Source organism: Rhamphochromis longiceps, linkage group LG20, assembly GCF_057381845.1.
Source record: "Rhamphochromis longiceps isolate RC_006_pf linkage group LG20, R_longiceps_female_GT1.1, whole genome shotgun sequence".
Classification (NCBI taxonomy): Eukaryota; Metazoa; Chordata; class Actinopteri; order Cichliformes; family Cichlidae; genus Rhamphochromis; species Rhamphochromis longiceps.
In genome coordinates, this window is record NC_140576.1 from 37,124,754 (window position 1) to 37,137,270 (window position 12,517).

Sequence of the window (12,517 nt, forward strand, 5' to 3'; positions counted from 1 at the left end):
TAAGTGATTAAACACATTTACCCCTACGGAGGAGCTGCGTGGTTGTAAAGCATCAAAGTCATTACAACCTTATATCGTGATGACCTTTAGACATTTCTTTGGTGTAGAGGATCATTTGGGGATGTAACTCCTGTCTGCTGTAACTATAACAACGACAGTAAACGCACAGAGGATAAACAAACAGGCTTCACAGAATAATGGAGGCAGGTTCACAGAAGCTGAAGAAGGCGTGCCACCTACTGCAACAAACAACTGTCAACTACAGTGATCGGCCACAACGACACATACGTGTGGCTCTGACACATACGACCCGTCAGGTGGACAAAACAGAGCCATCGCCATCCACGGACGCACCACCCGACATCCTCAAAGGAACCAGCCAATCCGCTGCGAGAATCCCAGTTCCAGACACTGCAGGACACCCAGCCCCCCACCAACACCCCAAGGTGGTGCATCCACGCCCTAATGGGAGAGTGTTCATGCCTGACAGTGGTGACCGACACACTGTCAGGCATTCAGAGAGTAAAAGCCCTGGCCTGCACAAAAAACACCTCATCACCAACCGTGTAAAACAGACAAGAAACAACATTTGTTTTAAATAAAAATATATTTTCTCTTTAATTTAAATTACATTTGAGTCGACAAAGCACAGCAAAGTTCTGGTCCTGAGCTCCTTCATAGCAACAAAAAGCGAACCCCAGCAGATCTGTGTAGGAAGGTCAGTTTAGGAAACGGAAACCTCAAAACTCTGTTTTCACTGAGCTGCTGAGATTCGGGTCTCACTCAGTCGCTCACGGCGAGACGCTCGGAGGAAGTCGAACAGTCTCACGTGTCGTCGGTAAAAACTTGCCCCAGGATGGAGAGCCGAGCGCTGAACGGCTGAACGGGGCAGGACAGCAGAGGGGGCGTCTTCTTCTCTCCGGGTTTCAGAGCAATGCTCTCCGATTGGCTGCCCCCCTCTGTCTGTTTGGGAGGGGGTTTTGATTGGCTGCCGGGCTGCGACAGGGTGAGCAGGATGTCTTGTAGCTCCTGGCGGTCCTGGTCGTGCCGGCCGCAGCAGTACAGTGCCGCCGGATCCAGAGGGTGAGCCTCCGTGTTAAAGATGAACCCCCCTGCCCCTAAAACACACTCCCCCGCCTCCCCACCCTCCTCCCACGACCCGTCCCCCTCCGTCCCTCCGCCGTGCAGAAAGTGGGTGGGGTCAAAGAGCAGGTAGAGGTACTTGATGGTTTCAGCTAGAAAGAAGGATTCCATCCTGTTGTCCAGCTGGTGATCTCGCAGGTCTTTAACCTGCAGGAAGAAGAGCGAGGAAAACTTTACTCGTGAGCTCTTTTTAATCACGAGCACTTCAAAGTGATAACTAAGGCCAGCCAATCAAACTGATAGTGGGACTTACGCTGGCATATCCACACGGCGTCTTGGCGATCTTCTCGATGGACTCCAGAGCGTCGACGCCCAGCTGGAGATAGGTGTGATCACCTGTTGCCCTGAACAGGTACATCGCGCTCTCGATTAACTCTGAAACACGTAGGAAGAAGGAAGATCAGCTGGTTTGTTACTTAAAGTTGCTCAGAAAACAACCAAAAACTAGACTCCGGAGTTTTATGACACCCAGGTAACTGACATCAGCGCCTTCAAGGTTCATCTCCATGCATGCATGAGAGGGATGTCCTGAAAGGTAGTAGTTCATATCTGAAGCTTTGGCTTGAGGGGGTGGGACGTGATGAGGGCTGAACTCAGGAGCAACACTGTGCGTGTATAATAATACACAATAAATAAATCACAATAAATATTATTGCGATAAAGCTCTGTGTTGGTGCCCATCTCAGAAAGCATTACTCACCTGCTGTTTAGCTCAGATTATCTCAAGACACTAAAAATCAACCAGCTTCCCATCACTCCCTGAAGCTGATAAATATTAGTCTGAATGAGCTCCGACTGTAACCTTTGACCCCGAAGACAGAACGCGATAGGCGGAGGGTGTTAGTGGACTGACCTGGTCTCAGTGGGTAGCCCTCTCTCTTATCCACAGTGTAACCCTGAGGGATGCTGTAAAACTCAGGCAGTCCTCCAAACTGTCTCCACACAGAATAATAATTCTGGAAAGTTCTCACAGCACTGTCCAGGTTTCCCAGCAGAGACTGAAACACAGATTTGACTTTGTTTGTATGTTAACAGCCTCCCGTTACAGACTTGTGTTTGTGCGTTCACTCACCTGCAGGCCGGGCCAGAAGGCCTCCAGACTCTGGAAAATGGGCATGGACACAGTTCCTTTGTGCATCTGCACCCACAGGTACCAGTCGTCAAAGCGGGTGTAGTTCTGGATGGCTCGATCATACGCTGATAAAAGACATCACAGGATCAGACATCAGATGTTTGGTTTTCCTTCTGTTTGTTAGCACAGAGGCATCAACTGAAGCTTTCACAAAACTTTTGCCAGAAAGTGCAGAAGTTATGCAGCTGGAAGCATCGGACAAACCAACCCTGACGACAACTTACAGGCTAGAAAAAATATTTTATTTGTCTCCACAAATCAAACTTTTTTTTTTTACTAAAACAGGAAATTGCTTAGCAGCTGTCAGGAGGAAGCGCTGTGACTGTTACCCTGGAACATGCTGAGCAGCTCTTCATCCTGCAGCATAACGGCTCCTTTGACCAGATACTCGAAGTACGAGTCGACTCCCGCGCCAATACCAGCATCCTGAGCGACCCACTTCGTGGACACGATGTCAATGTGGTTCCCCACCTGGGCGGGCAGACAGGTGACAGAAACAAGTAGGAGGGCTGTTCCTTTTTTATTGACACATTCAGCTAAAAGCCAGCGAGCTCTGGCAGGGTCGCTCCTTCACCAGCTCCAGGACTGCTGTGATTTGGCACAAAGCCCTCCACAGAAACTTTCGCATAAAATCAGCATATTTAAATGTTTTTGTTTTTGTTTAAATTAATTTCACTGACTAGCCAAGGAAGACAAGCTGGCCTATCAGTGGCTCACCCTATACAAATGCTCATTAGGCCTTTTCCGACTTTAGCTGCCATGTTTGCACTTTGGGTTGGATGTGAGCGGACGGTTGTAGCAGACACTTTATTTACCAGTCCGATGTCAGATCTGGTCTTCCACAGGGCTCTCAGGGCTCGGCGGGCGACGTTCTCAAATGTCGGGTCTCCCGTTAGTCGACTCAGTGTGGCGAACTCCAGGATGAAGGTTCCCACGCCAGCGGTACAGGTGACCGGTGTCTCAGTGGGACTGACGCCACGCAGAAGGTTCACCGTACCGTACGGCATGCCGGTGGGAGTCTCAAACGCTGATTTATTGTTGAGACAAATTTCACTGATTTATTCATGTGTGCTTTTCAAAGTAGTTCATTAAAACTAGAGAGTCTGAAACGCCAGAACACACCAGGCAGCAGCTTCCTGGCGGCGTCCTCGGCCATCCTCAGCAGCGGTCCTGAGCAGGGCCACCCGGGCTCCAGCTCTATTCCCGCCCTCTTCGCCAAGAGATGGGCTGACAGCAGACCACCCACAACTACACGCAAACACACACACACACATTAACCTGAGGTGGACACTCTCCTTTGCCACAGCTCCTGCGCCCAGAGGTGCAGTGTATATAAAAACAGCAGTTTAAATGTTGAACATGAGTTTCCCCTCAGAGTCCGAATCGTCCGTCAGTACCTCTGATGTTGGTTTCAAACACGGACGCGTTGACGTCGATGTCGAAGTCGACGGTGTCTTGGAGGATCGACGCCACTCGCTGGAACTCCGTACGGTTTCCCAAAACCTTCAGAGAGAACACATCGGACGACTGTCGTGTCACGGCACAGGAGTACAACATCTGCTCATCGGTGTTTGTTAAAGGCTCTGTAAACGTAAAACGTCTGTTTCCAGTCTTACCAGCAGAGTGTCGAGGGCGTCAATCAGAGTGAGCGAGAAACTGTGGAGAAAAGAGCAGCAGGGGTCATTTTACTGTCTCTGGCAACTCTTAACCTGACATAATGTTTTCTTCTGAACCACTTTAATTGAAGAGAATATTTTCAATGTTTTACTTTGAAATTCTTTGTCTAAACGTAACTTCCTTCCACATGCATAAATACATAAACAAGAGAAAAATCATAATCGCATAATTTAATATTTAAGTCACAATTTTTTAATGTGATGTGTGTAATGTGTTGGACTTTGGAAAAAGCAGTAAATGTATTAAACTTTTATAAGAGAAATCTTGAATCTGTTCATTAAAGGGAAATGATTTTCACATGTTGTGTCCTTGAACTTGACCCGATTTTCTAAGTAAAGAAAAGTTCACTGCAGTAAAGTGTACTTTACATTCAAGTTTTTAAACTGCCTCACCTGCCCCACGTGTCCTGTCCATCGCAGGTGAGAGGGCGGAGCTCATCGTAGGGGAAGGCGTTGTCAAGGTAACTGTTGTAGGCGTGGTAGAACATGGATTTGATGCGCTGTCTGAGAGATGAAGTTTGTTACATTAAGGACCGGACAATTTATCAAAGCATTCAAATTTAGATGAAACTAATTCAGTAAAAATTGGATTCTGCAATTTTTCCCTCGTGTGAAAAACGTTAAACATCCAAGTACAAAAATATTTCAACAACAGAATCAAAATGGAAACGCTCTGAAGCCAGAGCAACTTTTTAACGGGATTTCGGAAAAGCAAGCAAAGTAAACCACTGAACAGTTAGAATAACTTTCAACGTTTTTCAGAATAAAAGCTTCTCACATTACTGACACAGGCAGACAAACACGCAAACAAACGAGAGCAGATCGAGCTGTACACGAATGGCTGTTTAAGGTTGTTTAGGACCAGAGTTCATACTTTACATCACCTAAACGAATCTGTGTGCTTTCATCGACACATTAAAAACGTTTGTGTTTCAGGTGAATTCAAAGCTTTTAAAAACAAACCGATTAACCTGTGAATATGTTGGGACTTCTCTTAATCATCAGTTTGAAATATCTGACAAAATTAAACGCACATGTCAGTTGCTTAAGTCAAACCCTTAAAAGAAAGAAGGAGGCAGCGTTCAAATTATGAGGCAAATGCAGCTGATAGTAGAGTGAAATATTTCCACAAACATCAAACCTGCCCACACCCACTGCTTAGGAACAGAATCAGTCAAACACAAAAAACAAATGAGAGACAATTAAGATGCAAATGAAGGCAACTCGCACTTATCTTATATTGTTTTAAAGCCACTGCTGCATATCATTCAATTTGGCATCTCTCTTCCACAGTTTGTTTTTTGTCTTGTTTGTGGTCTTGAGTTCTTCCTCCCCACAGTCGCCAGCTGTTGCTCGTGGTCTGAGTGTGGTGACTTTTAGGGCTGCCACGATTTGTCGACTAGTCACGATTACGTCGACTATCAAAATCGTCGACGACTGATTTAATAGTCGACGTGTCGTTTGAAGCTTTGTAAGATCGCAAAAGACGCAGGAATAATAGCAGGATTTAAGAGTGTAATAACGGACTGAAACAGAAGATGGCAGCACTGCATGTACAAGGATGCCAGCTGCCGTTAAACCCCGAAGAAGAAGAAGCAGCTGTGTCCCAGAATTCGTAGCGCGGCCCAGCTTAGTTTCCAACAATGGCGGTAGCTAGTTAGTTTTAATATTACTCTTATTATTCTTTCTGGGTCACAAAATAAACGTTTAACATATTTTCAGGCGAGAATGTAGCTGTGTAAACCTCAAATATCTGCTCAGTTTATCAGGACACCACATATTTTCAAAAGCGCTCCGACGTTTTCGGAGACGTCTGTTACCCACTAGCTCGATAGCTAGCCGGGGGAACACCGGACTCCCGGCAAATTGTTTTCAAACCCACCGCTGTCTTTCGCGACTCAGGTTAAATATATATGAGTCACTTAGATAAATTAAAAATGTTGTTGTTTGGCTTTTTTTTTTTTTTTTTTTTTTTAGTATTTTATTTGTTCCTGAGTAAATCGGTTTGGCTGAGATTAAAGTTATAGTTTTTACACAGCTGAATAAACGTCAAGCAGACAGCTGATTATCAGAAGTGTGAGATGCTGGAGAATATACTCCGGTGTCCTGTTATATTTTAGATAGCAAGGAGTTTATTAAACTTTACCGAAACAATCTGCAAATTTCATTAAAATTGAATAAACTATCATCTTGTCTTTATTTTTAGTTAGCACCTTAAAAGCTTAAAGCTGTAAGCTAATGATAGTTATATAAGAGCAGATGCTGCTGGTGCAATAAGCTGTAGTTTTACGTCCAGTGGATGATGATCTGATTAGTCGACTAATCGCATAAATAATCGGTGACTAGTCGACTATCAAAATAATCGTTTGTGGCAGCCCTAGTGACTTTGTAAATAAAATACAATAAAACGACCCAAACATCTGCCGGACGCATTGCTAAGATGACTGCTGAGTGGAAACGTACAGTAAAAAAAAAAAAAACACTTTACAATTATTATTTGATTATTGTGTTGTGGGAGTTTCCCCACTCTCAAACTCACAGTGGGATCCCAGTCTAGTGTTCGCGTTTGCCCCTTCAGACACACGCACCCACCCTCAGACTCGCTCCAGCTGGCGTGATGAAGGGAGGATGGGTGGTGTCTGCACAAAACTCAACTTTAAACCGAGTCCAGACGGAGCTGGTGTTCGTACCTGACAGCAGCCATCTCCTCCTCCGAGAACTGACGAGCCGCCGCATCCGTCAGCACCCACACCAGCAGCGCCGCGCACACGGGAGCGCGCATGTAGACGGACAGGTGAGACAGGTGGACTCGGACACAGATATGACCTGAAATCAAAGATCGGGGAAACACGCACGGAGCACAGAGCGAAAAGTCTTCTGTTGTTGTTGTGCAGCTGTCAGGAAGCAGGAAGTTAGTCATCTGCGCATGCGTCGAACCGGTGCGCTGACGAGGACTTTCGACGTGGAATCTCATTGGACGTTTTGTTTTGTTTTTTAAATAAACCTTTATTAATAAACTGATTATATGACAATGACGACAGTAGAGCCATTGAAATGACAAATTATATAACTGGACTGTAAAATATATACAGATATGAATTAATACAAAAAAGTTTTATTTGAAAATTACGCTCCGTTGTATTTATTTCAGAGAACGTTTATTTCGTAGAGCTAAATGTATTTTCCAGCTGTCTCTTATTTTGATCTCTTATTTTATTAATTAAAATTATACTTATCTCTATTTATTTACATAATGAGTGAGCCAGTATTAAAAAGATAACTTTGCAAATATGGATGGACACACGTCACAAAATACTGTACACTTGCAGTAGTGTGGAAAGTCTTTGTTTTGTTGTCAAAGAGCCAAACATACATACATGCAGAGACCTGCCCCCTACAGAAAACACAGAGTATGTGAATACCCTGAACAGCATGACAGACTTGTGCAAAAGACCTACAGCCATGTAATCTCTATCATTGCACGTTAACTGAATGCTTCCATTTATTACTGCTCCACTGTATTTTAGAGTGACAAATTTTTCCCCCAATCAGAAAAACTATATGAGATGTTCAGTAATAATAAAGCCATTTTAGTTTCAGAGCTTATCACAAAGCTACTATTTAACTAACTGAAGCACACCTGAGGCGAGCCTGGTTTGGGCTGTACGATGATGTGAACAGCTGAAGGTGATCAATGTCAAACAGACATTTCTATGACAGCAGTGAGGCTGAGTTCAGAAACTGAGACAACCAGACAGTAGGGAAGGCAAAGATCCCTGCGCTCACCGAGGTGGGAATGGATCCTGGGCCAATGGAAATTGCGACCATGTTACCTTAACATGCTCTGATGTCTGAGGATTAGAACAAAGGAGTTCAAGTTCTAGACTTAGACTCAATAATTGATGAGAATATCTTTGAATTTCACATTTAATTATACATTTTTGTGGTATACATCATCCAGCCAACAGCGTCTCCTGTATCAGTTATATGACACGAAATAACCTCACAAGCAAATATTCTCCTTTTAATAACTTTGCATGATGTAAACATTAACGTGTTCATGTATAACCTCCTGAGTTACTTCATTATCTGAGTGTGTGCAGTGACAGATACGAGCAGAACAAACAAGGATGGAGAAACTTGTTCTGTTCATCGCCGCTGCATCAGGCAAGTGTTTTAAGGTGTTTTTATATTTGCTGTAATGAAAACAGAATGATAGCTTGAATAGAAAGCTACAGTATGTCAGTGGCAGTAATACTGGATATGCTTTTACTGCTGGAATAAGTTCAGACTTCACTGAAATGTCAAGTTACTTTTTTAAAAGTGATCATGCATGTCTGTCACTGCAGGGCTGTGGGCCGTGTGCTTAAATCCTGAACGTCAGTACCATTTTGTTTATGAGCAGAAGAACTGGACTGAAGCACTGAGTCACTGCAGACTGTATTACACAGACCTGGCCACCATAGAAAACATGGAGGATGTGAAGACCCTGAATGACATGGTGGACTTGAACAAATTTGATAAATCTGCCGACAGCTATGTAAGTTCACTCTCTCTGTTTAACTGCAACATATTTGTAACACTGGCAGGTCAAATACTTGTACACACTCACGTATTTAATTTTTCTCTGCAATATTCCCCTGTTCCTGTTTTTTTTCTTATTGTACGTTTATGTGATCTGCTAAAACTGGGGCCCACAGTCACTTGACCTTAACTGAAATGCCTTGCTATTGTTATTCCCCAGCCTTTGCAGTAGTATCGTTTTTTATAATATGTAATGAAATACCCATGAATGACAGGGTTTATCTATAAACTTTCAAACTAACAAACTTTGTCTTTAAAAACCTTGTTTATAAATATTTCTCCTATATTTAAAAAGATGATGTACCACTAATCAGAAAAGTCAGGGATGTCACTCGTTACTCGTTGCTTACAGCGAGCCTGGATCGGGTTGTACAATGACGTGAGCAGCTGGAGGTGGTCGAGGTCGGACAGAAGTGATGAGGCTGAGTTCAGAAACTGGAAGCCTGGACAACCGGACAATAAAGGGGGACACGAACTTTGTGCAGAGATTTTTGTCAGTGGAGAATGGAATGATAAACCCTGTGACAAAACCCTCAGTGCAATCTGCTCTGATGTCAGAGGTGAGGATCTCAATCTGTGCACGACCATCAAACAAATCATGCACACTTCATTCTTGATTTAAAGACTTTTTGGGTCTATTTGTCTCAGTGGTAGCTAACGTGAAGATGTATCCCTCATGTTTGTGCACTTCACACTTCACTTTGGTCCATTTTCAGGGCAAAATGAGACATTTGTGTTCATCAACAAAACGATGACATGGGCTCAGGCTCAGAGCTACTGCAGGGCTCATCACACAGACCTGGCCAGTGCGAGAAACGTGTCAGAGAATCGGAGGGTAAAGGAGTTGGTGCCTGCTGAAGATCGATCTGCCTGGATCGGCCTTTTCAGAGATTCCTGGAAGTGGACGGATGGAAGGACCTCCACATTTAGATACTGGAAAACAAAAGAACCAAATAACCAATACTGGAGAGAGAACTGTGTGGCAGCATACTTTAAACATTCTGGAAACTGGGAGGACTGGAACTGTGACTGGAAGAAGCCATTTGTCTGCTACAGTGGTAAGCCATGATTCAGACAGCCTTCAGCTACATCTACACACGGCTGCATGCATGCAGTGCATTTAGCTTAAAAACAAAACAGAAGTAATTTATATAAAAGTTGGACTTTAAAACGAATAATGCATCAAATTCTGTGGAGTCAGGCAGCACATCCAGTGGGTGTTTGTTGTAAATGCACAGAAAGCAGCTTTCAGTGAACCTCACTGGCTAACTGTGAACCTTACTTTTCTCTTTAAAAAGATCCTGTTTACAAGCAAGCGGTGAGAATCAGGCTGGAGAAAAACGCTCATCTGGATCTGAATCGTGCTGCTGTGATGGACGACATGCTGAAGCTGGTAATTTTAAAAAGAAAATTTCGTTTTCATATTCTTTTGTTTTTTCTTTTGGCAACAACAGTTCCAGTTTACATACAAGTCAGAACTTCTCAACAAAAAACAGATTTTAAATCAATTGACGTGTGATTGAAGCACAGACGTACAGATTTATTTCAGGGGGTTCAACAAAAGTACTGAGCTGTTTAACTATTAGTCATTTTCAACTTAGATAGCCAGATTTCCAAGGCTCAAAGGTAACTGGACGATCCAACGTACTGTGATATGGATTTTTTAAAGGTTGATGAAAATCTTTTGCAGTCACAGATTTCCTGAAGTCTGGAATACGTGGACATCATTAAATGCTGTCTTTCCTCCTTTGTGTTGCTCAGCGTTTCACTGCAGCCGTGTTTCATTCCTGCTTGTTTGTGGGTTTCTCTGCCTTCACTTTGGTCTTGAGAAACTCTTGGGTTGCTTTTGCAGTTTGCTTTGGCCCATCATCCCTCTGTCCCATCAGTTCTGCAGGTTCTGAACCTGAGCTGAGAGTCCACTTCATGATTCCTCCTGCTACTTCTCTCAGCAGCCACATCATCATAAACTGGTGGCGGCCACACATGATGTGATATTCTTCAGATTGTAAGCGGTGTCTTTCATTCGCTGGGACACATTATTCTTGGTCTCATCTGTCCAAAGACTGTTTGCAGAACTCTGGAGGTTCAGATGTTGTGTTTTCTCTGTCTTTTCTTTGGCTTGACCCCCCTGGTGTGTAACAAGACCAGTATGTTTGCCACATCAGATTGTAAATATTAACAGAAATTATTTTGTTCCCATTAAAAAGAAGACACCGGTCTGGTATGTGCGTCCTCTCCTCTCTCCCTAAGGCTTTGTAAAAGGCCCAGCAACTGTAATTATTGTAGTGGCCTAAACAGTAATTATTTTGGCAAATATGATAATGTTATAGGACATAGTTTTCTTGTAAAAGAACAAAATTGCAGTCAAGAATTGACTCTATTACAGTTTTATATCTTACATTTTCTGTGTGTCTCAGGTTAAACAGCAGCTCCAGGCCCACGGGGTTAGAGGGGACATCACCCTGAGCTGGATGAAGCAGTCAGATGGAAACGTTTTTCACAGCGACACAAAGAAAACAAAGAAGATAAAAAACCCTTAAGCAAAGATAAAAGCTTTGAGTGTTGCATTATTTATCTGAAAAGATTTGTTTCGTGTCCATTCTTCATGTTTTTGTTGTTTTCCAATCAGCGTCACTGCGTCAGCTAATTAAGCAACACGTCTGTAGTGCATAAGTAAAGGGAGACCGATCGTTTTTCTAACTTAAGTTCATCTTCAGAAGCAAACTCCAAGGTGTTTTAGACACCCACACTGCATTTCTGACATCCCCAATGACTTAAATAAGTTCCTTTACTTCTTAGATAATAAAGACATGTCATGGTTGTGGGTCTGTGTCCCAGCATTTAGTGTTTTTGAATGATTAATAGTCTTTTATTTCATTCTTATTCATAGTTTCTAGTTTCTTGGTTCCTGTCTCTGTGCCTGTCTCATGTTCCCAGTTTTGCTTCCCCCCCAGTCTCATTGTGATTTCTCCCAGCTGTGCTCTCCCCCCGTGTCTCGTTCCCTTGCTATCTCTCGGTGTGTTTAAGCCCTTTGTCTGCACATCTCCTGTTGCATTTCTCATGTTCCAGCTTTCCTTGTGTCACAATACGGCTGTGTGCAGGCAAGAGAAGGACCCAAACGCAAACTCAAAAAACAGCTTTATTGCTGGTGTGGAAGGGAAACAAAGAACAAAACTAAACTGGGAAAACTAATAATAAATCGTGCTTGGAAACACAGGGAGAATAACGGGGATAGCGAGGGGGAATGAGCCACAGGAGGAGGTAAACTTAACAGACTGGGGAGACAGAACATAGGGACCTGAAACATGGGACAGAAAGGCACAGCAGACACAACATGAACATAACGACGCCACAGGGGAAGAGTAAAACAGAACACAACACAGGACCTCTTTCAAAATAAAATAGGAAACATAATGAAACGCAGACATGAAACACATGAAGGACAAGGGAGACTTAACAGGGGTTGAAAACACAAGGGGAAACTAATAAACAAATGAAGTTAGATAACCTAATGAACTTAAACATAAACCATAAACATCAAAAGACCCAGGATCGCGACACCTTGTTCCATGTCTCAGGTCTTTAGTTTCTTTGTGCTTGTTTTTAGGTTTCTTCCAGTTTAGGTTTTGCTAGTTTCGTCATTGTCACCCTTTGCTTTTGTCTGTATTTTGCTTTGCTGTAATAAAGGCTCACGTTCAGTTTAAGTCTGTCACTAGTGTCTTTGGCTGAGGATTTGTCCCTTTTATCTTTTGATTCTTTTACTGATCTTAACTGTTTCAACTATTGTGGAGTTTTGTGCTGTTTTCATTTGATTTTGTTTACCTGCTATCCTCATCTGTTTTCATTATTTTTTGCCTCTTTAGTCATTTTTTTCATTAAATCCTTGTGTGGATCCCGTGAAATGTGATAAATATTACTTTCAGTTTCTTTGTATCCATCAGCTTCATGATGGGATGAGGATCGATTCTGAAAGTTGGCTTGC

General features: G+C 43.1%; 2 protein-coding genes across 2 annotated transcripts; one reads left to right on the forward strand and one right to left on the reverse strand.

The window, feature by feature from the left end:
* Positions 1-588: 588 nt before the first annotated feature.
* On the reverse strand, positions 589-6,945 carry edem2 (ER degradation enhancer, mannosidase alpha-like 2). Its single transcript, XM_085393310.1, has 11 exons — positions 6,642-6,945; positions 4,345-4,455; positions 3,892-3,931; positions 3,673-3,778; positions 3,398-3,523; positions 3,091-3,302; positions 2,605-2,746; positions 2,216-2,340; positions 1,997-2,141; positions 1,397-1,518; positions 589-1,290 (listed from the first exon to the last, which is right to left on the reverse strand). The coding sequence occupies exons 1-11, from the start codon at positions 6,923-6,925 to the stop codon at positions 826-828; spliced, it is 1,878 nt and encodes a 625-aa protein (XP_085249436.1). The 5' UTR covers positions 6,926-6,945; the 3' UTR covers positions 589-825.
* A 925-nt stretch (positions 6,946-7,870) lies between these two features.
* Positions 7,871-12,517, forward strand: LOC146645885 (putative C-type lectin domain family 20 member A). Its single transcript, XM_085393334.1, has 5 exons — positions 7,871-8,491; positions 8,888-9,095; positions 9,252-9,593; positions 9,834-9,928; positions 10,953-12,517. Exons 1-5 carry the CDS (start codon positions 8,285-8,287, stop codon positions 11,073-11,075), a joined length of 975 nt encoding a protein of 324 aa, XP_085249460.1. The 5' UTR covers positions 7,871-8,284; the 3' UTR covers positions 11,076-12,517.

Coding starts and splice junctions, on each gene's coding strand:
- edem2 (XM_085393310.1), bottom strand. CDS start 6,925: ATGAGATTCCACGTCGAAAGTCCTCGTCAGCGCACCGGTTCGACGCAT. Junction 4,456..6,641: donor GAGGAGATGGCTGCTGTCAG/GTACGAACACCA, acceptor TTCATCTCTCAG/ACAGCGCATCAAATCCATGT. Junction 3,303..3,397: donor CGCCAGGAAGCTGCTGCCTG/GTGTGTTCTGGC, acceptor ACAATAAATCAG/CGTTTGAGACTCCCACCGGC.
- LOC146645885 (XM_085393334.1), top strand. CDS start 8,285: ATGTCTGTCACTGCAGGGCTGTGGGCCGTGTGCTTAAATCCTGAACGT. Junction 8,492..8,887: donor ATAAATCTGCCGACAGCTAT/GTAAGTTCACTC, acceptor CGTTGCTTACAG/CGAGCCTGGATCGGGTTGTA. Junction 9,594..9,833: donor GCCATTTGTCTGCTACAGTG/GTAAGCCATGAT, acceptor CTCTTTAAAAAG/ATCCTGTTTACAAGCAAGCG.